This window comes from Leuresthes tenuis, unplaced genomic scaffold (assembly GCF_036924035.1).
Source record: "Leuresthes tenuis unplaced genomic scaffold, fLeuTen1.0.hap1 SCAF_21, whole genome shotgun sequence".
Taxonomy (NCBI): domain Eukaryota; kingdom Metazoa; phylum Chordata; class Actinopteri; order Atheriniformes; family Atherinopsidae; genus Leuresthes; species Leuresthes tenuis.
Window position 1 is genome coordinate 22719509 of NW_027325375.1, and position 23554 is coordinate 22743062.

The 23554-nt window shown below is 38.7% G+C and overlaps 1 protein-coding gene across 2 annotated transcripts; it reads left to right on the plus strand.

The window, feature by feature from the left end:
• Positions 1–247: 247 nt before the first annotated feature.
• b3gat1b (beta-1,3-glucuronyltransferase 1 (glucuronosyltransferase P) b) lies at positions 248–23459 on the plus strand. 2 transcript variants are annotated; one of them, XM_072375482.1, is made up of 7 exons: positions 248–469; positions 8830–9065; positions 18980–19122; positions 20410–20921; positions 21062–21358; positions 21638–21743; positions 22467–23459. In XM_072375482.1, the coding sequence occupies exons 3-6, from the start codon at positions 19011–19013 to the stop codon at positions 21722–21724; spliced, it is 1008 nt and encodes a 335-aa protein (XP_072231583.1). In that variant the 5' UTR covers positions 248–469; positions 8830–9065; positions 18980–19010; the 3' UTR covers positions 21725–21743; positions 22467–23459. The 2 variants fall into 2 exon arrangements, with proteins under 2 accessions (XP_072231583.1, XP_072231584.1); XM_072375483.1 differs by lacking the exons at positions 248–469; positions 8830–9065 and having other exon boundaries at positions 18303–19122.
• Positions 23460–23554: the final 95 nt, after the last annotated feature.

Here is a 23554-nt window from a genome sequence, read left to right on the forward strand (position 1 = left end):
ACATAAATTCAAAAAACGTGTCAAATCATGCTTGTCTCTCATGCCAGTATTCATAACAACAGCAAGGCAAGAGGAAACCAAACATTTGCTGTGAGGCGAAAGTAATGAGGGCTTCTGACATCCAGTAATAAGAAGGGTGAAAGAATGTCAGAGGGAAGAGGAGCAATGGGAAGAGAGAAGGGAGGGAGGAACTGTGATGCCAAATAAACTGCCCTCTCTCACATATCAGTCTGTGAGCACTGAAGCACGGCGTGAGAGCCGAGTCCGGTAGCGCTCTCGCAGCATGTGCAGCTGTAAATTCTAGTAATTCATTCAGGGATGCAGTATTTATATGTGAGCTGCAGCGACTGCAGAAAAGAGTGTTTGAAATCTGTCCTAAGGAGATCATTCGAGCTCAGAGGCAGGGACAGTGGAGGAAAATGCGGCAAGCGGAGGTGTGGATGCTCAGTGGTTCAAGTCTGCAGTTAAGGTTGGAACTACTTTTTTTTTTTCCTCCTTTCAGCTTCGTCTCTGAATGTGCAGAACTGACAGACCGAATTCACTCCCTGGCTGTTTGTAGAGAGGGAGTTTGTGTATTTCGTATCATATCGTACACTACATCTAACTGTTGGCAAAAGCTACATGGACATGTGCATCTGGCTTAAACATGAAGAACTTTCAGTAAAGTAAGAATCATGGTTACCTTTAGGATTGTGGTACTTTTCCTGATTAAGAAAAAGAAAAACCTGTCCCTGTCATGGTGAAATGGATAGATGAGGTCTTGTTTTGTATGACTGATGTTGCATGTGTGTGGTTAATGCAGCCTTTTATCAGCCCGTTTTTTATCTAGATTTTGATCTTGATGCCAACTTGTCAGGAGCAAACAATATACTCCAAATGCTGACACTCTCTTATCCATTTAAACATATTCTGAGTAAAAGCGAAAAACAAATATTCAAAGCTATATGTATGAAAATATGTAGCAGCACAGCAATATATTTGCAAGATTCATCAATTAACTTAAAATCTCCCAATATATTGTACTCTTGATGATGTTGCTTCAGTCAAGCAGAGCTGTGAATCAATGTCTTGTAGACTTGCAGCTTTACAAAATACATCTAGAATAAGATTTCTGATGTTTTGCAGGTGCCATCGAGGTTAATTCAACAAAAAGAAATAAGCTTTTTCTTTTTAACCGTGTGCATGATTTGCAAAGTCTAATCTAAAGTTGTCCAATGTCTGCTGTTTTTACACTGCAAGCAAATTATGAAATATATGTTGTACAGTCTACGACATGAAAAGAGAAAAAAAAGGTAGCTGAGCTTTAGTAGCATCATTTTGTTTGTTGTGAAGTCTGAAAACTTAATTTACTGACGATTCTGTAACAAATTCATCACAAATAGTCCCTGCTGAAATATGAAAATTTTGATCCAGATCTGAGATCAGATCTGATTAAATTGTTTGTGGTTGATTCAGCCCACTTGAAAGCTGATTCAGATCAAAGGCGAATTCTCACTTGAAGCAGAGGGAATGCTTCGTGAGCAGATCAATACACAGAGCGTGTCCCTGCCAAACCAGCACTATTGTCCTATATGAGGCAGCATGCTGACTCCTCTGAAGTTCCCACTGTTTTGTGTCAGAGGTTTGATAAAGGAGAGAAAAAACACTTATAGATTCCTAAATGAAAATCTATAGCAAATACATATTTTGTGCAAGAAGGTGTGAAAAATATCCCACCTCTCCACACAAAACTCGGCCAAACTGAGAAACATCAAGCCCATAATCTTGTCTGGAGTTCAGAACAGTTTAGCCATTTTCAGACATGCTAATATATGAATAGTGATGGCAATATGACAACAAGTCACATTATTTCAGTCTCAACTACACAAATGACGCTTCCTGTCTCCATTTTAATCAGTATGGTGGTGTGAAACTGATAGGTTTCCTTAAATGCACCACAGGATCCAAACAACTGTCATCTTTGCTGTAGAAGTTGAGTGACAAAGACTCACCAACTGTTCACTGTGTCCAGAGGCCATTCAGTTTATTTATGATCATCACAACTTAAGACAAAATAACTAGTGCCACGACTTAAGTTCTATTATTTTCTATTATCAGTTTAATTCAGTCTTACAGTATTATAAACTGACACATTTCAGTGTCAACCCTTCCAACTGGACATATTGGATTCTATATCAGGTCTTACTATTGACCAAAACCAAAAGTAAAGTCGCACTGACTCTGCATGGGATACATCTCCTCACCCCACCTCCCTCAGTATCAGTGGGACTGGAGCATGAGACCTGAGAGGACAGTTTCTTCTCCTAAACACGCCCTTACAATTAAAGTTGGACTGCTTAGAACTTCACATCGCCCCCTGGGGAAAAACAATCTCAGCAACTGAGAAACAAGAAAAACAAGTTGATATATGCATGTTGTGTGTGCTTTTATAATCAGGATTGGTGGCGTGGAGCATAAAATTATGTTGTATAGTGTGAGGTCTGCTGTGGATGTGTGTTATAATTTAGTCAGTGATTTGCATATACTTCTTTCCTTTAAAACAATCAGAGCTATATATCAGAGCCAGGAAGGCAGGAAGGGTATGGATGGCACAGACTAATTAGACTAATTAAAATGTTATGTTCACACTTTTAAACTTCACTGTATATTGTAACCAGCCACTCTGATCCAATTTTCATGAATACTATCACATATTTCTCAGACATATACAATTCTAACATCACTTCAAGGCAAGCAACATGCCACTTCATCAGCCGTGACTACTTACACATAATGTTGTAGTTTCTCACTTTGATCATGAAAAATAATTGGATTAGGCTAATTACAAGCCCAGCTGAATATTACACTGGGATTTCTTTTTTGATGGGTCTGATACTCATTTGCCTCCGGCTGCTGATCTGAATTCTATAATAAAAAAGCTGAAGTTACAACATGGTCATAACAGCATCCTAATACACTGCTTGGTCATTGTTCTATTTAAGCCGATACTGTGATAAGATGCCAACTTTAATGAGTACTGATTGCCTCAAGAGAGGTACAGTTGTTTACTCTGTCGACACTTTTAGTATGCAAAAGAGCGAGAAAATTTGAATATCAAGTGAAGACTTTACATGCCATGATTAATTTATACTGTGCCCATAATCAAAATATGGAGGGAGAAGTTTGTTCTTTATTGTATTCTAAATCAGTTTGAGTAAATTCAAAAGCAATTTGTGGACCTTTATGGCGAGGTTTATGTTTTTAAATTGCTAAAAGTCTAGTCATTGAAATAATTGTGTCAATGAGTGCGGTTATTTTTCTAAATTAGGACTGTTCATGCAGAAGAATCAGGCCAATTCATTGTGACATGGTTTTACCTCATTATGAATGTCAATGAGCTGGATTTGATTTTGCCCCATTAAATTCTTGGCCAGCACAATGAGGCTGTTCAGTTTCTTACTTTTAGCCATGCAGACAAAATCAGAACATGCAACCATCTAAAAGCATCTAAATGAGTGTATTAAATCTGTGGAAGACTACAGTTTATTAAAAGTGCCACATAATGCAAGCATGTATGACATAAAGGCATAATGTTAATTTCTCTCTGCGTGACAAGACTAAATGTTCTGCCTTGGATATGAATAGCCACATATTACTGAAAGAATGCCAAACACATTGTGGTTAGATCAGAATTAGCTCACATATGTAGGATTGTGAGTATGGGTATACCTTCCAAATATAAAAAAAGATTGACTCCTTTATTTTTTACCAGCAGCTGAATGGCTACTATGTGCCCTGAAGGGCATGTACAAGCAAATAAACCTGACTTTTATCCGGTAACTGTTACATCTTTCCATGTGAGTTATTACAGCAGGAAGAGAATGGCCAAAAAGGTGTTACATTTACGTCACTGCCAATCGAAGCTGGAACTAATTAATACCATTCTGCAGAGTAATTTAACAGGGGACTCTTTCCATCCTCTCAATCATTGTTTACTCTCCCAAATCTGTCCTTCATGGATTAAAAAGGAAAATTGCAATCATGTGGGAACCTAAACTTAAACATAAAATAACTGTTTCTTTCCTTAAAGCCTGACTAGCTGTTATGACAAAGTGAAAACAGATTTTTATGAACTAATGTCAAATAGTTAAAGAAATATATAGTGTAAAATAAATGTTTACATGGGTATTCCCCCCTCTTTAAAGTGACTTAACTAATTCAACAGAGGTCCAATTTATATCGAACATGATTTAATTTATGAAAGCAAGAAAAGGGGGAAACATCCAAGGGAGTGAATACTTTAATAGGCATTGTACATACATAGATGATGTTGTTTAGCTCCCAAAATAAGAATATCTACATTACATTCAAGTAGTCATTCTTTTGAACTATGAAGTACTTCATCAGCTTTATTATAACAAGAATAGTTCCAGTCTTTTTATTAGAATCAAAAATACGATCCAAATTGTGCTTAAAGTGGGAACATTTTCCCTGTCTGAGCTGTATAATCTCATTAATACTTTCACTGAAATGTTAGGCCTCACACCAGTTGTTCTTCTAATCAGGAGAAAGCTGCAATGGCTTTACAGACATGAACACGAACATGACATGAACTCTGCACAGGCTTTATCACTGCATGGTGCACAAAGACAGCTCATACCAAATAATTGACTCTCTCTGACCTCTTGACAAACGAGGACGTATCGAGAAGTGAATCTTCTGCAGAACGTGTGTGAGGGGATTTTAGAGTAAAGAGAGGTAACATGAGGTGCATACACCATCAAAGTCTGACTTAAAGCACAGTGCAACTGCACTAGATAAAATGGTTGGGTTTCTGAAAATTACAATGTTAAGCCTGTCAGGATGTCCTATAAAGGTCATTCTCCTTATTTCCCTGTCATCTTTGCTCCTCATCACTCAGTCTGAGAATGCTGCCTCACAGCACCAGAAGGTTTATGTCGAGTAAATTCAATGATGACAAAATGATCCACTTAGGACCATTATCGCAGGACCCAGCACTTACCCTCTCACTAGCCATGTAAAATCATTTTTAGCCATGATGGTCATTCAACTATAAATATGGATTAAATTATGTGCAGACATTTCCTCTCTGGATCAATTGTGATCAATTGTAATCCTCTGACTCTGCATTCAATTTAATCAATGGCTTGGTTTATGGCTAAATGCACGTAAAACTGATTACATTCACAACAACCTCAAAAACCTGTGTTTTTACTTTATCAAAAATGTTAGTGACACACCCACGAAATCTGATAAAAAAAAAAACACGAATAACTTGTTATTGTGAATTCACACCTGTATTTAGTCAGGATCATGTTAGAAGCATATTCTCAAAGAGCGTTCAACTCATAATGAAGGTCCTTTACGACATATTCTTGCCTGGGTCAATGGGTTTGTTTGTTGTTTGTGTTGCTTTTTTCACACAAAAAATAAGTGAAAGTTAAAAAAAAAAAAAAGCTTTTCTACACAGAAGAGAAATACGGAGAAAAAAAACTGTTTGCCTGTCTTATGTATTGTGTTGTTTAACACAGTAAACAAATGGTCCTTCAGCACCTTTTGCCCCAAGTTCTTATTATTTGTGTTTCACTCAAAATCTTTCCATACTTAACTGTTCAGCACCTGACCGAAGTGCAGCATGGGTCTAAAGTGTAGAGGACCATGCATTTTCCTAACAAAGGTCCCTGATTTCAGTCACCTCTGCTTTCTCAGGATTGTCTGTTAAATCAATCCAAACTCTCTCTCCAAGCCGCAGTTGGTGTCCCTTATCTTACGTGAGCTGGTCTTCTTTCTAAAATGTAAAAGTCTGCAGCTTCCCCAGCAGCACACTCATCTAAAGGGGGAAACAAAAAGACTATGGTCGTTCACAAAAACTACATTAGCAAAGCCTTTTCCAGAGCATTGATGTAAAAGTATTGATGGTGTTTGCCATTAACTTGCCAATAAAATGAGCAGTGAGTGGCAGACTTTGAGTGTTCTGGTCATTGTAATCAAATCTGCTCTTATTTTTCTGTACTGTGACAGCATCATTTGTCAACACGTTGCAGACTGTTAAGGGGACTTCAGGTGCAACTTCCCATGTAACTGGGTATAGTGTAATTCATGGATTTTGAACAGGATGGGGGGTATTTTATTTTGAATTTAATTGTCAAACTTGATTCTTTTAATTTGCCCGATTTAATCATGGATGCTATAAATAAGTGTGACCGTACGCTGCAGTCATGATGGCTGTGGAAAGCCTAGTATATCTGAAAATGATTAGATATTGTGAGTTGCCATTCGAGCCAGGGTCTCTGTCCTAAAGTCTTCACTACACTCTGAAGAAAACTAGCAAACTCTTCAACACCTCTCCCCATATTTCACTGCCATGTTACTATTAGAGCCAAAACAGGTACCAGGATGAGGATCTAAATGTACAAAGGAAGCAGAGTAGAATATACACCGAGTTAATAAACAATAGTTTAGAGGCATTTATCTGACTGAAAGCAGGTGTGAAGTCAACTAGAAAGGAAGGCAAACCAACTGAAATACATAATATAACTGATCACGATGTGTGTGTTTGTTTCTTTTTTACTCTGTAGTCCAAACAAGACATCACTCATAACTTGGCCAAAACTACTTTATACTACCAAATATGTATGTATGAATTGGCATCACAGGTAACAGGTATGCATCCCCAAATGCTTCACTCTGTGGGGTGAGAGCCATGCAGACAAAAACGTACAAGCTACCATGAATCCCACTTTACACAGCACTTTGCGTTGAGAGCAGGTCTTCTTGGTTTTATTTGGGTCTGACATATACTGTTAAGCAAGCCTCAGTGCCTGCAGTAAAACACAGATGGCTGACCTGGAGCTGACGAACCATATGAAACGTGGATCCAAGCCCATATACTGTAAGTCATGGTTCTGGTTGCAGGTCCATGCATTTAGATAGACCTCTTATCTAATTTGAATCTAGTTGATTTTTTTTTCTGTGAGACAGTGACCTGCTTTCAGCTGTGCCATGAATAACTGGCATAATAATTCAGGATTAAAACACAAATTTTTAAGGAAATGACCTGCAGTGTGCTTCAGGATGTCTGTAACCCACATCTGCCTGAGGTGCCTCATTGCACATCTGTGGTGGTATGTGACTGATGTGGACATTAATACCATATAATCAGATCTTCTGATAGTGGTTGTGAAGCATGCATTGTTATTGTAGCTACTGAGGAAGAAAAATTGTCAGATTACTGCAGATTGATGAAATTTTGTAGGAATTTGTAACTGACATTTTACCAGAGGAACATTGTTTTAATTGGATAGATGCCAGGCTGTTTCACACTCTTAATTTATTCATCTTTAAACGGGGTTTATGTTTGAATGAAGTGGAATCTAGTAAGTGTAGTCATAATTTTACAACACAGACCACTACTAATGAACTGTTGCAACAAATAATTAGATATAAACTGTGTTTTTTTTCTTCAGGCTATGAAGATGCAAAGAAGAAAGAATTATACTTTATATTATATAAAGTTATATACATAACCATTAAATTACTAATGAGCAGAATGTATTCATGTAATCATATTAAAGCAGTAAAATAGAAAATACTGCAACTTTGTATTTTCTGCATCATAAAAACATGTATTTGGGTGGCACATTTCATTGTGTACAGAATTTTGATTGACCTAAAATTATTTACGATATTTCTGTAAATGAGAGACTACACATTTTTGTAAGAGAGATTACACATAATTGGAATAAAGTCTGGTGGTTTGACTCCGAAGCTGCAGCAACATGACATGGATGTTGGTGGGTTTTTTTCACATAATAGACAATATCCAATATTTAACAAAAAAGCTTCCCTTGGAGCATTTTGAACAATAATTGAAGTATTTAATCTAGGATCCACTGAGTCAACCAATACAGTTAGATTATTGAGAGACAGCTGAAAGATACTGTAAACCATTGTAAAGCCGAGCAAAGCTGCAGTCCAAGCTGAACACATCAACACATCTCTCAAGGATCCCTTACAGCTGTAACATTTAGAAATATTATTAGAAGAGGAGAGGAATGCTGTAGTTTCATCCCTGATTAAAATTCAGGTCTTCTGACTGTTAAGATGTCAGATTGTGACAGCTTCATGGTAAAGATGGGATGAAATATGGCGTCACTATCCAGTTAAACCAGATGCTGTGAATAACACCTTTTACATTAAGGTGCACAAAAGTGCGGAAAAAGATTAACTGAACACACTGACTGATAAATGCAGCATTACGTGTGATTATGGTAACAAATCATTTCTGCCTTGAGCAGCATGGAGCCTTGGGGTTCTTTCTCATTGCTCGACCAATAAACACTTCTGTGGCTCTGACATATTTGATTAGATTTCAATGGACTGAAGTTATAGTCACTTGTCTAATACCTCCAGCTGTGGGCTACTTAGTTTATAGGCATGTCTTTACTGCATCTCGACTTTTCTGACATAGAGTTCATTTTAAAATGCTCTCCTTTGAAAATGCATGTCAGTAAATAAAAGCACTCTAAACAGAGATGTCCTTACTGTCTGAATATTGGACCATTAGACTGGCTGTCAATGCTGTAGGTAAACAACTCCCATCGTCATATTGTGCTTTCTCATTATTTTCAAATCCATTTTCATGCCAAACAAAAAAAATTCCATTTGTGGGGCTGTGGCATTTTTATGTGATTTATTCTTTTGTTTTTAGTCTTCTGGCCATGACTGCCCCTCCACCCCACCCGCTTGCCAGCATTGACAATCCCAGTCTTTGTTTTTGCAATGAGTAGCAGCATTCTTCCAGAGGGATGACCTCCTCTGTCTCTACAGGGCTGGCACAGAAGACACGACCCTGCCTGAGGATTGGATAGCACCCAGCGGATGCTGTGACTAAAATCTGCTCGCTGTTGCCCAACTGTACAGTTCGCATGTATGTCAAAACAACTTCTCTTCAACACAGAGAACTTGAGGAGACTCTGTTTATCTCGACTCCCACACCATCATTAACACCTTCACCATTAGCACATCAGAACAGGACTAGACCTGGTGGATCATAATTCACGACTGTAAGTATCTGTCTCTTATATCTGATTGCTTTTATTGTTATTATTGACTTAATATTTCATTATAGAATTGGTGATCACTACTATCATTGTTTTTTATCAAATAACCATCTAACAAGGAAACAAAATACAACAGCACTGTACAGCGTAAGGCTTATTAAATTTAAAAATTAATACATTTCAGAGAATCATCTTTAAAGTTCCTTCAAAAAAGTATTTTCAAAACCCTGAAAGGGCCCAGTATGAGTGCGTGGCAGCTGCTCATTCGTTGATTGAGATGTGACAAAATGGCTGTGTTACACAGTGACGTAGGTAAAAGAGGGAAGAAAAGCTTTGACTGTAAACAAAGTGTTTAAGGTAGTTCTGGAACATTTCTCCACTGTGGGAGAGAACAACTCCCTTTCTGTGAACCGTTGATTTTTTACATTTGTTGTCATTTACATGCAGTGAGATCTACATAAGATGCTGAGGGAAAAGCTAAAAGCATAATGTGCCCTAATCAAGCTGGGGAAAAATGTAAATATAACCCCAAAAACAATACAATACATGAGATTTTTGTCCATTTCAGTGTAAGAATCTTAAGCTACCCCTCAGTGCGCCCGTAAAAACTCTTATGAAACTGGATAAGTGAAGGACAAACGAAGATGTCTAAGGCCTAAAAAACTATCTACAGCAGATGAACAGTATCTGAAAGTGATATCCTGAAGAAATTGTAAAAGAAATCCAAAAAAGAACTGACACAAGACCTGAGAGAGGCATCTGGACCTTCAGTTGATGCATCTACTGTTCACCAAAGCCTCATCAGAAATGGTCTCCATGGAAGGGTGGCTGTCAAGAAGCCGTTCTTAAGGAAGGGAAGAGAAAAGACTCAGATAAGACCTGGACTGAAAATCATAGATAAATCCTCCCCAGAGCCCAGACCTCAACATTGTTGAAGCAGAGTGGGATCATCTTGACAGAGAATGAAACAAAAGGCAACCAACATCCAAAGAAGAGCTTTGAGATGTCCTTTGAGAACTATTCTGGAGAACTATTCCTGAAGACTACATAAAGAAATTAAAAAGCTTGTCCAAGAGGGTTCAGGCTGTGTTGAAGAATAAAGTTGCTCACATTCATAATATTGACTTTCCAGCTTGCTTGGTGAACTGTGGTGCTTTTGGATATAAATGAATCATTCATTCATTCATTTAGTCATAGGGTAGTGTGAATGAACCTGAGGAGGTGCCTGAGTTCACAATTCAGTCTATAAGTGGGGTGTCTGACACTTTTTATTCGTAATTTCTGTTTTGCTTAACTTCAGACTTGCTAAGTCAAGGATCTTTCTTCAGTCTGTGTCTGCTTTACAGCCTCTACATGACTGTCATTGGTGTAAAACAGTATCAGCTTTACCAAGGATTGTTGCTGAGAGGTTTGATATAAAGAGACCTATTTTTAGTTTTCACGTGCTGAGTGAAGCTGGCCCCATCCTCTACTATCCGTCTTTGTCTTTTGTCTCTTTGATCCAGTCTATCATTATTGAGCAATAGACTGGAATCGTGAGGTTTGAGATGTAGAACCGACTCTATTTCCAGGACTGAAGTCTGTACAACATTTGTACAGTGCTGATTTATGGCTTACCTGTATTTGTATGCTTAATGCCACAAAAATGCCTCACTGACAGAATGTAACACTTCAAGTATAGAAACCAGGTGTATCCAAGCTGATACAAGTGTGCAAGTAATGTTTTTACAATGAAATACTGATGCAGGCTTGATGGTCAAGACTACAGAAGCCCAGAGAGGCCATGCTTCAGAAAGAGACAAAGAAACTTGTTTTATAATGGTAATGGGTAAATGGTGTCATAATCTCGAGGTAACAATGTTTTTTTTTTTTTTTCCACAAACACAGGTTCGTGTATTTTCTTAATTTGGACTTATGGTAAGGTTAATTATCCCATCGCTGCAGTGGGATTGCCTGAAAGGCAGCTACTGGCTGAAGTGGTGTGGAATCAGTAAAGCAGATTTTTCAAGAAAACAAGATTAATTAACTTGTTATCATGCCATGATTAGCTTTGTTATCAAGAGATAACAACATACTCCATGTGATTCCTCATTTTGTTGCTGATGATTGTTTCAACAAGATATCTTGTTCAGTACATGCAGATAGTACAGTTCCTTGTTTGACTGAGCTGATGAAATCAATGCTTAATCACGTAGCTGCATCAGAAATGAATGCACTCGTGGACTTATCAAATGTCATGGAGTTTGGCAACAGAATCTACAGAAAAAAAACCTCACACCATGACATCAAATATGTGTAGAAAACTGAAAAATTAACGTAACCATAACAGTTGTATGTTTGCATGCACATTATCATTGTATCTACTATGTAGTCTTGTGAAAAGGTTTCAAAACCCAAGTACCTGGGTGTTACTTAGAGAAGAAAGTAAGAGCTGTCCAACAGACATCCAGACGGCTGCTGCTGGTTGCAGTGCAGAGTCAAGTTTTAAAAAGCCAACTTCTCACATTTTTCTTATTACAACGACCTTCGTTTTCAGTTTCTTCAACGAATAAATGAAGACCTTCATCTGACAAACTAGAAAAAAATAAGGGAAAAAAATGTTGTCAACATATTATATTATGTAAATCACGGCTCCCAAACAAAAAGAATCCAAAATAAAATTGATAAAATCCTTTTCCTCTTGATTCTCTAGGTTTGAAACTGAACAGATGAATCAGTTAACATCCTCATTTATATTGCTATGTATTCTATATCTTTATTACAACCGCCCTGGCTTGCTCTGGTGTTTAGTTTGACCTGTTAATCACGTTTCGTTATCTTATCCACAATGCTTGAATTTAACTAGCTGTTTTACTGTTACTGATCTGCTCAGACTTGAAATCGGGGGCTTTTTTTTTTTTTAATCTCTTTGAATTACTCTGACAAACTTGTTGCTGGTTGCCAACTTATTTGTTGCAATTGTAGTCTTTTTCTTCCAGAGCTGCCTTTTGCCATTCGTCATGCCAAGATCACAGCAATATATGATATATATATATATATGAACAAATTCAACCTCAAACATATATCCAAACCAGTGAAGAGATGGAGTCATCTCCATGCAAATATTCTTTGGTAGTTAGCTCATCTTTATCAATAATGTTCTTTTCAAATATGACCCTATTAAACCGTTCCTGGTGTGTTAATTAGCCAGCAGAGCCTTTGATCAAAGATGGGGGTTTATCCTTTCTAATCAAAGATTAATTATGTCTAAAGAGATTTGATTAAATCAGCAGAGGATCTGTCTCATGAAGAGAGGCCTGAAGATAGATTAAACAACAGCACACAAAGAGATTGGCTGGATTGTATTGGATCACAGATATGTGGTGTCGGTTTAAGGCTGCTTGTGGTCTACAGGAGACCAAATGGAAAAGTAAAATTATCTTCTTCTAATCCTTTAGCATTTTTTGTTGTACAGCTTTTTTTAAGAGTCAACTAATTTTGTTTGCGGTTGGGGGGCAGGAAGAGACTTATGTTTCACTACGCAGTAGACAGCTTTTGTCTGAGCTAAACGCTCGCATGACAGAAAACGACAGGAACAAATAACTGCTTTGGTGATTAATGTTAGTTTAATGATGATGTCATGATGACATCCTGGCCTGTGTCAACACAGGTTAGCTGTGGTGTGAAGAGACCCGGATGCAGATATTGGTAAAGAAAAAATGGATTTATTTAAACAAAAACAAAAGGCGCAGCTGAGCCAGAATTCCAAAACAACTCCACTTTGAACATGAACTAACTCAACAAAACAAAACAAAACAAAACAAAACAAACCATGGCTTGAACTATGATAAGACCAATTAAATACCAAGCTGACAAACATGAATGATGGAGAGGATCTGGCAAAGTGCAAGGGGAAACTGGGAAACTAAATAATGAAGGGAGGTGATTGGTGATAGAGTGCAGCTGAGGGGGGAAGCAAAGGTGACTTGAGTGAACTGATGAGCAAGAGTGACTGAGGGAAAACATGGGAAAAAACTGCTGACTAAACAGAAACCTAAAATATGAAAAACCTAAAGTCATAACAGAGAAATCAAAAATACAAAACACAAGACGTGACAGCCTGTTACATTAGCTCACACCATAAATTTACAATGTCCTTTATGTATATAGTTTTAAAGAGGGAGAAACTGTTTAAAACTCAAACAATTTGAACTTCAGTCCTAATAATTAACAATTGCATTAAAAACATATTGTTTATGATTTAAAACTTGAAGGTATGTGATTGTGTTTACTACAACTCCAGCATCGCTAGAACCTGAACTGAGCTCGATATTTTGTTGTGGGTCAAAACTAATGTGAAAACTAAAAATCAACGCTGACAAAATCAACTGATTTTCATTTCTTCACAAGTCCAGTTTGTGCTACTAACTGGCTGCAAGACATGCGTGTGAACGAGGAATTTATTGACTCAATTATAGCTCCTGTGCAGGCTGTGGAACCTTCATGTGCCAAAGGACTAACTCAGATTTTTGTACGTGGGATCACAGCTGATGTGGAGCCTCACTCTGCAGACCTGGCTGACACACTTCCCTGGATGTGTCCAAATGACACTGGAATATCTGGTGAAGCTCCCAAACCAGACGGTCCGACTGACATCTCCTGCTGGAACAATGTTGGTGCTTATTCTTGGTGTTCTTATTGTATCATAAATTCGATGTGTTGACTCCAAATAGAATGTGTGATGAAGAATGTAATTAAAAAATAAATAAAAACAAGAGAAATGGCCCCAAAACTCAGCCAAGGGCTAACCAGATTATTAAGAGAAGCCCAAATCCCACAACCAAGGTGAGGACTACAGAAGCAATCGACACCTCAACACAAAATGGAATAGATACCATTCTAATTGGGGACTCGATAACACAGCATGTCAGAATGGCAAAGATGGAAAATGTAACTTTTTCTGATACATCAGTCAGGGAACTGATATATATCTTGCCGACCATTCTGTCTACACTTTCAGATGGCTTGAGGATCATTGTCCACACGGGGTCTTTTATATTCTGAGAAGGAAGACTGACTCTGAGATCCTGAAGGAAGACTATTCTCTGCTGTTGGAGAGACTGTGTCACTATGGGGCACACCATGTCTCCATTTCAGGCCCCATTCCTACTGTGGGTAAAGGAATTGAACCTTTCAGTAGACTTCTTGGCCTGAACACATGGTTGTCAAATGCATGCATTGCCCATGGGATTAAGTTCATTGATAACTTCAATATCTTTTGGAACTGTAAGGAGCGTTTCAGACCTGATGGCGTGCATCCAAATTGAACTGGATGCAGATTACTTGGTGCAAACCCAAACATGACTGTACAGATAAGAGTGAAGGACACAACAGCGAGGCAAACAACCCCCAGTACCTCCCCCCTGACCAGACCCTTTACTTCACATCACCCAAGGTCTCCAAAGGATGTCTCTACCCCAGGCAAGACTCCAGCGACCACCATCTACCAAGAAATACAGGGCACCCCCTCCTCCTCCTCTTACATCATCTCTCCTGGCAGAGCAGAGCACAGAGGGATGTGCAAGATGTTCAAGGAGCAGAGTCCAAAACAAAGATAACATGCCATGATGCGTTCAGGGTCCCTGCTATAGTACCTACAACCGACAGCTGTTCTGAGAACAAGCTGGGACCCAGTAGGATTCCTGTATTAGTTAGTAAAACAACTTGTTGGGTGAATCTATCTAATTTTTTAACAGTACCACGTACAACTCAGAATATAAGAGAGACCAGGGTAAACTCCACAAAGCTAGCACTACGTAATATTAGATCTCTGTCCAGTAAGTCACTGTTAGTTAATGACTTCATAATTTCACACAATTTTGATTTTTTTTCTGACAGAAAAATGGTTAACAGAAAGCACAAGTGCTACTGTTCTTTATGAAACAGCACCCCCAAATTTTTTGTTTTATGGATAAATGCCAAAATGTGAGGAAAGGTGGGGGAGAAGCTGCTTTATTTAAAGAAACTTTCCAGTGTAAAGAGAGCTCAGTCAGTGATTTCACTTGTTTTGAATATCTTAGTTTTATTTTAAACGGTGTCACACCCGGTGTATGGGGGTTGTGCGTGACATGGATGAGGTAGGACCCAGATGCAGAATTCAAAAGGAATAAACTTGATTTATTAATACAAGAATAAACGGCGCGGCTGAGCCGGATAACAAGAAGTCTAAACTGTGGAATAAAATTAAACAAGACCATGGCTGTGGAAAAACGAGACGCAAAAGAAGAACAGGAATCTTGTGGCAAGAATCGAGGTGAAGAGAGGATTTTTCCACATAACTGAGGGACCCTGAAAACTAAAATGCTGTGGAGAGGTGATTGGGGATGGAATACAGCTGTGAAAACAAAGACAGGTGATTTGAATTAACCTAACTTGGCATGGCAAGGGAAAACATGGAAAAAAACTATTGACTAAAAATAAACCTAAAACCTGAAAACAAAACCCGAGACATGACATAAAAAACACACACACAAAAACACAAAAGGGTGTTTCTAAAATTCTGTTCTTTATCATTTATCTCCAGGATAGTGTGCAATTGTTATTGATGAATTTTCTGAATTATTGTCTGTTATCTCGACTGATTTTAACCATTTTATCTTGACCGGGGATTTTAACATTGACATAGATAATATGACGAAAGGTAATGCCAAAGAATTTTCTTCTGTGCTAGACATGTTTGGTTTGCGGCAACATATAACAGAACCAGTGTGGGAGTCGTTTCTCTCCACAGTCCCCTCATGCATGCTCAGGATGGGAGATTGTTTCGGTGCAATCTGTTGGTTTCCTTAGCTAGGATATTGTTTTTGAATTGGCTCTATATGAATGAATTGGATTATTTTGAAATTAATTCATTGGATTTAGATTACAATGAACTGAACTCCAATTGGCTTGAATTGGACTATATTATTTAAGTGCCTTGAGATGACATTTGTTGCAATTTGGCGCTATATAAATAAAACTGATTTGAATTTAATTTAATTTTAACTGGATTTCCCAACAAGAGCATTAAACATCTGCAGCTCATCCAGAACGCTGCTGCTAGCGTTTTAACCAGGACTAAGAGATCTGAACACATCATACCAGTTTTAAAATCTTTACACTGGCTTCCAGTCAGTCAAAGAAAAGATTTTTAAAAGTCTACTGATGGTTTACAAATCCCAGGTTTAAGTTTAGGCCCAAAATACATCTGTGATATGTTCAGAGAATATAAACCCAGCAGAGCTCTTTGATCCAAGGACTCAGGTCAGCTGGTCCAGTCCAGAGTCCAGACAAAACATGGAGACGCAACATTTAGCTGTTATGCTGCAAACAAGTGGAACAAACTGCCAGTGGAGTTTAAACTGTTAAAACATTTATTTTCTCATGTGTCTATGGAATTTGCATGATATCTTTTAATTTATCTAGATTTTGATTTCATTTTAATCATTTTACTTGTTTCTCTTTATATTCTTTTATGCATTTTTAATGCTTCTTCCACTCCCTGCTGCAATGCTTTTATTTTATGTAAAACACTTTGAATTGTTTTGTATGTGAAATGTGCAACACAAATACATTTTTTTGACTTGACTCAATAAATTGAGTTGACTACACTACACTACTCATATATAGCATCAAGCATCAAGTCATGATTGGAGGCCTTGACATAAACCAGTAGAATTTTCACTTCCATTGCTTCTTTTTTATGTAAAGTAATTATTATCAATATTATTATTGTTGCTGATGATTATTTTTCTATCATTTCATAAAGAAACACTGTTTTTACACACTCCTGGATCATATCTGTGTCCACTCCAAAGAGCATCCAGGAAAGGGCCTAGTTCTTTCATCCATACAGTAACCCTCTTCAAATCATTACCTCAGTTGTTATTTGTATCATACCAGCATGTGTTGAGCTGCGATGAAACAGAGAGCTCGGAGCAGTGTCTGACCTACATTTCTGTGTTCTTCTTAACAAAATGCCTCCTTCCTTGTAGTTTGTGCCTGGCAGCTACGGTACATGAGCATTTGAATTGTATTCCACCATGTATGGACTTCTAAATGTAATGTCAAGTGACATGGGCCATTCGATGCAGTGACTTGGTGAACAATAGCCCTCATTCATACACTAAAATGGTGATGCTAAAGATACCTCTGAATAACTGAATTATTCTCTGTCATCTCTATTGTAAAACACTTGAATGTCTTTGTACCACAAGTTTACAGCTATTTTGGAGTTGACTTCTGCAGCGCTCTGTTGGGCAGACACCTTGCGTTTTTACATCTTTCTGTGTTTCCACAGTTCCAAAATACACAATTTTGTCACCGATTGTATTCACTGAAGAGTAAAAATGAATGCATGCACAGCTGCAATAAGCATTGTAACCTTAAAGTTTATGATGAAGCGACACCATACATGGACAGTTGTGTGTATTGTTAAAATTGTCACGTCTTGGGTTTTGTGTTTTTGATTTCTCTTTTATGGCTCTAGGTTTTTTCATGTTTTAGGTTTATATTAAGTCATTGTTTTTTCCCCAGTCACTCTTTCCCTGTCATTAGGTTCATCCACATCACCTGTTTTGTTCTCAGCTGCACTCCATCACCAATCACCTCCCCTCAGTATTTAGTTTCCAGGTTCCCTCATGTGAGCGCAAAATCCTCACGTCTCATGTTTTTGGGACGTCAGGGTTTGTCTCATATTTTTTCCACAGCCATAGGCAAGTTTATTTTTGTCAAGATTCAAAGTTCTTTTTGTTTAAATAAATCAAGCTTTATTTTTAATTATATCTGCATCTGGGTCCTCAAACTTCCACCACACCACAGCTAACCAACCCAGTTGTGACAAATATAAGTGGAAAAACTCTCTTCCACATCAGCTTGACAAAAAATTTTGTAGCTCCATTTTAGATTGATTATGGGAACATGTTACTAGTATGACAGTGCACTCAAGCATCTGATCATGTGCAGAGACAAAATGCAAGCTATGACAACTGAGTCAAAATTTATTTTGGAAAAAATACATTTTCTTTAGTTAATTTCCAGACCGTTTGCATTTTTGGACATAAAAGATTTCTGCCCAACAGCAACAACCTGTCAAAAAAAAAAGGCAACTGAAGCAGGTCCAATGAAGAATGACTGTTACGTTCACATTACCAGCAACATTGGCTCATCAGTCATAACTACATCTCACTTTAATGCAAATGTTTATGCCCATTCAAAGAGCATGACTGTGCACTGTGACTGTTTATCAGCTACAACAAAAAAAACATAGATTAAATTGAGACACAAGAACAATTCTGAAACGATAGCTATTGCAGCAACCTTGCATCCATCTATCCATTTATTTTCTATACCCCTGTATATCCAGTTCAGGGTTGCGGGAAGCCTATCCCAGCCGCGAGAGGTGGGGTACACCCTGGACAGGTTGCAGTCCATCACAGGACTACACAAATGAGACAAACAACCATCCACTCACATTCACTCCTAGGGATATTTAAAGTCACCAATTAACCTGACACTTTTTTTTTTTTGGACAGTGGCAACCCGCAGAGAACCCACACATGCAAATCCCACACAAAAAAAGCCCCAGCTAGGATCAAAGAGTCCCTCTTGCTGAGTCGAATGGTAAAGCAAAAAAAAAGTCTGTACCATTATGGCACCATTCCTGACAGTTCAGTGGTTAAGAGTGGCGTGGTGGGAACTTTCAGGCTGTTTTAACTCTGCAGGCATTAAATCCTAAAAAAAGGTACTGTATATAACCTGCTGAAACAAAGTCCAGCAACATTTACAAGATGTCCAAAGACCCTTTTATGTTCAGTGAAATCTAAAGGCTCAGTCTCCTCATTTCACAGTTATCAGGTTGTTATGACTGGAGACCACATCATGTGTTGTATGCTTTGCAGGTTATGACATGACTCAGGGCCGACTCTGGAGATGCCGAAGAGACGAGACATCATTGCCATTGTATTGATTGTGTTGCCGTGGACACTGCTCATCACTGTTTGGCACCAGAGCAACATCACGTCTCTGCTTGATGCTCAAAAGGGTAAAGAATAAGAATCTGTACTGGTGCTTTGAGATACAGACCCTATTTCTTTCATTTTAAAGGACAAAGAAATAATTTCAGTGTCTTGACTGACCAACCAATCTAGAATTTAATGCCAGCAACACACAATAAAGTTACAATATATATACAAGTAACTTCTTTTTGTAATATTCTACAAACAACAAATGAATTGGTGACAGCTGAAGGTGTCAGGATTGGTCATCTCACTGCGTAAAATCTTAAGGTCAGCAACCACAGCTGGATGCGCTTGACCTTATAGCTGCTTTTGGAAAGCAGACTCTGAGTTCTCCATGCCAAACATAACAGATCATCCAGACAGTTATCAGCGAAAGCAAGCATTTGTGGTACTGGGGTGCATCAGTGCTTATAGCACTGGTAATGTGTATATGTATGAAGGTACCATTGATGCAGAGGTGAATATTAAGATTCTGGAGACATGTCATGATCAAGGCAAAGTCTCTCCCCGAGATGGCTGTGATTATTTCAACTTGCGACAGCGTGACTTCATAGGCACAGAGTGTGTTTGTTTAACTGACCTGCCTGCAGTAAAGATCTGTCTCCCACTGGAAATGCAGAAGAATAATTTAAGACAATGAAATACGTGGGCTCCCTGTGTATGCGTGAATTCTCTCTGGGTGCTCCAGCCTCTCCCACCGTCCAAAAACATGCATGTTAGGATAACTGGTGACTCTAAATTGTCCCTAGGAGCGTGTATGGTTGTGTGGCCCTGTGTCTTCCTCAGAAGTGACGTGGATGTTGCTTGTAGTGTATGTTTGCTGATGTGAGCAGGTTTGGTAGTTCAATCTTGATAGGTCTGCCTATCAGCCTATAGATAAGAAAACTAATTTCTTATCTTACTTTAAGGATTAGGCAAAGTAATTCTCCTGGATCAGTTGAGATCTTGTGTTCAACAATAATGAACACAGACTTCTCTTGCAAAACTGCAACTATTCATTTTCATCAGTTCCCAAATGTTGGATGTAACACAATAGTGTTGCTGGCATCAAATTCAAGATTTGTTGATATTTTCTAAATACTATGAAGTTTCACTGAAAATAATTGAATGACACCTTTTGAGAAATGGACAAAACTTTTAGTCTGTCTACTTACATGACTACTGTTTAGCATCAAATCAAAGGCAGTCCATAATGTAATGTGCTTAATTATCAAGAGGAGTCATGTGAACATGTGAATTTAAAAATGTTAATGGATGGTCTCATCCTCATTAGACAGAAGCTCATCCTGATCATTTTTGTTCCTGTTTAGATGTCACACGTGGTCGTCACCCTGACTCCAGAAACACCCGTGTTTTTAAGGAATCCTACTCGCCTCAGAACCGGGATGTTGTGGAGGTGGTACGCACAGAGTACGTCTACAGCCGGCCTCCACCCTGGTCCGACATCCTCCCCTCTATCCACGTCATCACTCCCACCTACACCCGTCCGGTTCAGAAAGCAGAGCTGACACGCCTGGCCAACACTTTGCTCCATGTGTCAAACCTGCACTGGATTTTGGTGGAGGACTCCAACAGGAGGACGGCTCTGGTTAGCCGTCTCCTCCAGGACACAGGGATTAACTATACCCATCTCAACGTGGAGACACCTATGAACTACAAAGTCCGTGGGGACGCTCGGAACCCCAGAGTACCAAGAGGCACTTTACAAAGGAACCTGGCTCTGCGGTGGCTAAGAGAGACCCTTGGTGTAAATAACAGCCAACCAGGGGTTGTTTACTTTGCAGACGATGACAACACATACAGTCTGGAACTGTTTGAAGAGGTGGGGATCTTATTTCAAAGCAAAACCTCCTCATCCTGTCTTCTCTTTCTGTGTGTCTTGATTGTGTGCCTTTAAATTTGGGGATTTATGGAATTCACAATGACTGATGTGTGATTTGTATCTCTGTTTTCAACTAACAGATACGTTCCACTAAAAAAGTGTCAGTTTGGCCCGTGGCGTTTGTCGGGGGCTTAAGATATGAGTCTCCCAAAGTAAACACCTTAGGCAAGGTGTATGGCTGGAAAACTGTATTCGACCCACATCGGCCCTTTGCCATTGACATGGCTGGGTTTGCTATCAACCTGAGCCTCCTTCTGTCAAAACCTCAGGCTTATTTTAAGTTACGAGGGGTGAAGGGAGGATATCAGGAGAGCAGCTTACTGAAGGAACTGGTCACTCTGAATGACTTGGAGCCTAAAGCCTCAAACTGCACTAAGGTAAAAGGTGGCTCTCTGCATGTTTTTAACACCATTAAATTGGATGTAAACAGGCTGCATGTGTAACTGTCTGTAGTCTTCTCTCAAAGTCAGAAAACTCTCAGCTTATGACTGACCAATTAAGTGCACAGCCCATTTAAATATTCTATGTACCACCTCAAAACATTGAGTGGCAGCACAGCTGTTCTCACCATTTCTGTATTTATTTATTTTTTTGCATTAGTATCTCATCATATTGACTGCATTTTTGCTTTGCCATGCTTCTCCTCTAACCCACAGGTATTAGTATGGCACACACGGACAGAGAAGCCTGTGCTCGTAAATGAGGGCAAGAAAGGATTTACAGATTCTAATGTGGAGATATGACATACTTCGTCTGACACAGGTGAGATTTAGCAATGTAAATGATTGCATTTGCACACAGCGATTATTTCTCAGAGATGGACTAACAGGGAAGAATCTTGCTCATATGAACACAGAGAATCACTGTAGTGATGTCAGTGATGCTTAAAAGTCTGTGTTCCCTTTTATAATTTTCTGTTATTCTGCAGCAATGAGATCGAGATTATCTTCTGATGTTCACACTTTCCTTGAAACTAGACAAAAATATATTGGGACTAATACTTAGTCTAGTCTTCCTGAGGAAAAAGAACACAATATGACTTAATACTAATATTGTACACAACAGATGGTTGACTGACTGACATTCGTTTGAATTATCCATCATGTCACACTTACATAGCATTTTCTGTACACATAACTACAAAATCTTACAAAATTGTAAGATTTCTCAACTTTGAATACCACCCAGTTAGACAATGTAATGTTGTATGCATTAAATCTAGCTTTATATAAGAAGAAGTCTGGCTTATGTGACGCATCCATCCAGCTGCTTTAAAAAAACATTTAAAAAAGGAAAAGTCTGTAATTAGGAGTAGTATCAAGGCTTTCCAGATCAATGTAAACACTGTTGCCAAGTTGGAAATGCATATGCTAACTAAAACATGACATGGCATTAGTAAACCCCCACAAATCTTCTACCATAGCTGATGACTTTTGTTATTGCTTTGTTTAATAGCTCTTACTAATTGTAAAATTGTTGTTTCAGGGGAAGAATCTGCGCTAGATTCCGCCTGGACTCAAACCAATCTCAGAGCTCCCAGGGCTGACAATTACAACCGCACAGTAGTTTCACTTCACAGCAGTTTAAAAGTGGAGGCACAAAGCCATGTGCACGTACCAAACGAATAGCATCGAAGCACAACTGTACAAACACAAGGCGGCCTGTTCTGGTTGACTTTAGCAGGGGTTGCCAAAAGGAGCTTGTCCACTAAGGTCTACCCGGGAAGCCGAGACAAGGATGTTACACAAATTGAACTGCAGAAAGAGATGGAACAGCGTGCAATAAAGAGCCCTCTCTGCAAAGACGACACCAGCCAAGCTTCCAATCAGGACTTAATGGGGCTTTTTTGTTCTGTGCCAAGCGGGCTGTCGGGCACAGAGCTGCACAGAGGAATAAAAGAAATCCTTGTTTGAAGTGAATCAGCACTGACTGACAGATTGCACTGATGGGATCTGAGTCCCTCTACTTGTACTGTACAACACTAAGCTATTTATCGAGGACCCTGAACCCAGCACTAATTAGGAGTTCTGTTTCTGCTCAACACATATTCACATTTGATCAGCTAACACACTGAGCAGTGTTTTATTACAGCGAAACAACAACATTCTTTCTCATATTCATGTATCACAAGCACTTGTTTATTCCTGAAATGCTGCAACAATGCTGAACTGATCTCATATTTAAGGGAGGATTTGGATTGGTTAGTGGCTTGTACACATCACAGGCTTCTTCAAAAACCAATTAAGATTTCAATGGGGGGACTGAAGGTTTCTTAGTTGTTTACTGTTGTTCACTTTTTATGGAGTATGAAGCCATTACTCAGAAAAATTGAAGTATGTCTCCACTGTGTTAGACATTGTATATTCCCAGCATGGGGGGATAGCTTACAGATTATTTCATATGTCACTGATTTGCAGTAGCAGCCTATTTAAAAGTAAATGTTCACTTGCACTCTGACATTGAAGAGTTTGGACAATTATATGATAAGTGTGAGATGATGCTACAACGCTGCTTGGGGTTTCATTAGAAAGCTGTTCACTTCTGCCTCAGCTTATAATGTCTGATAAAACTGT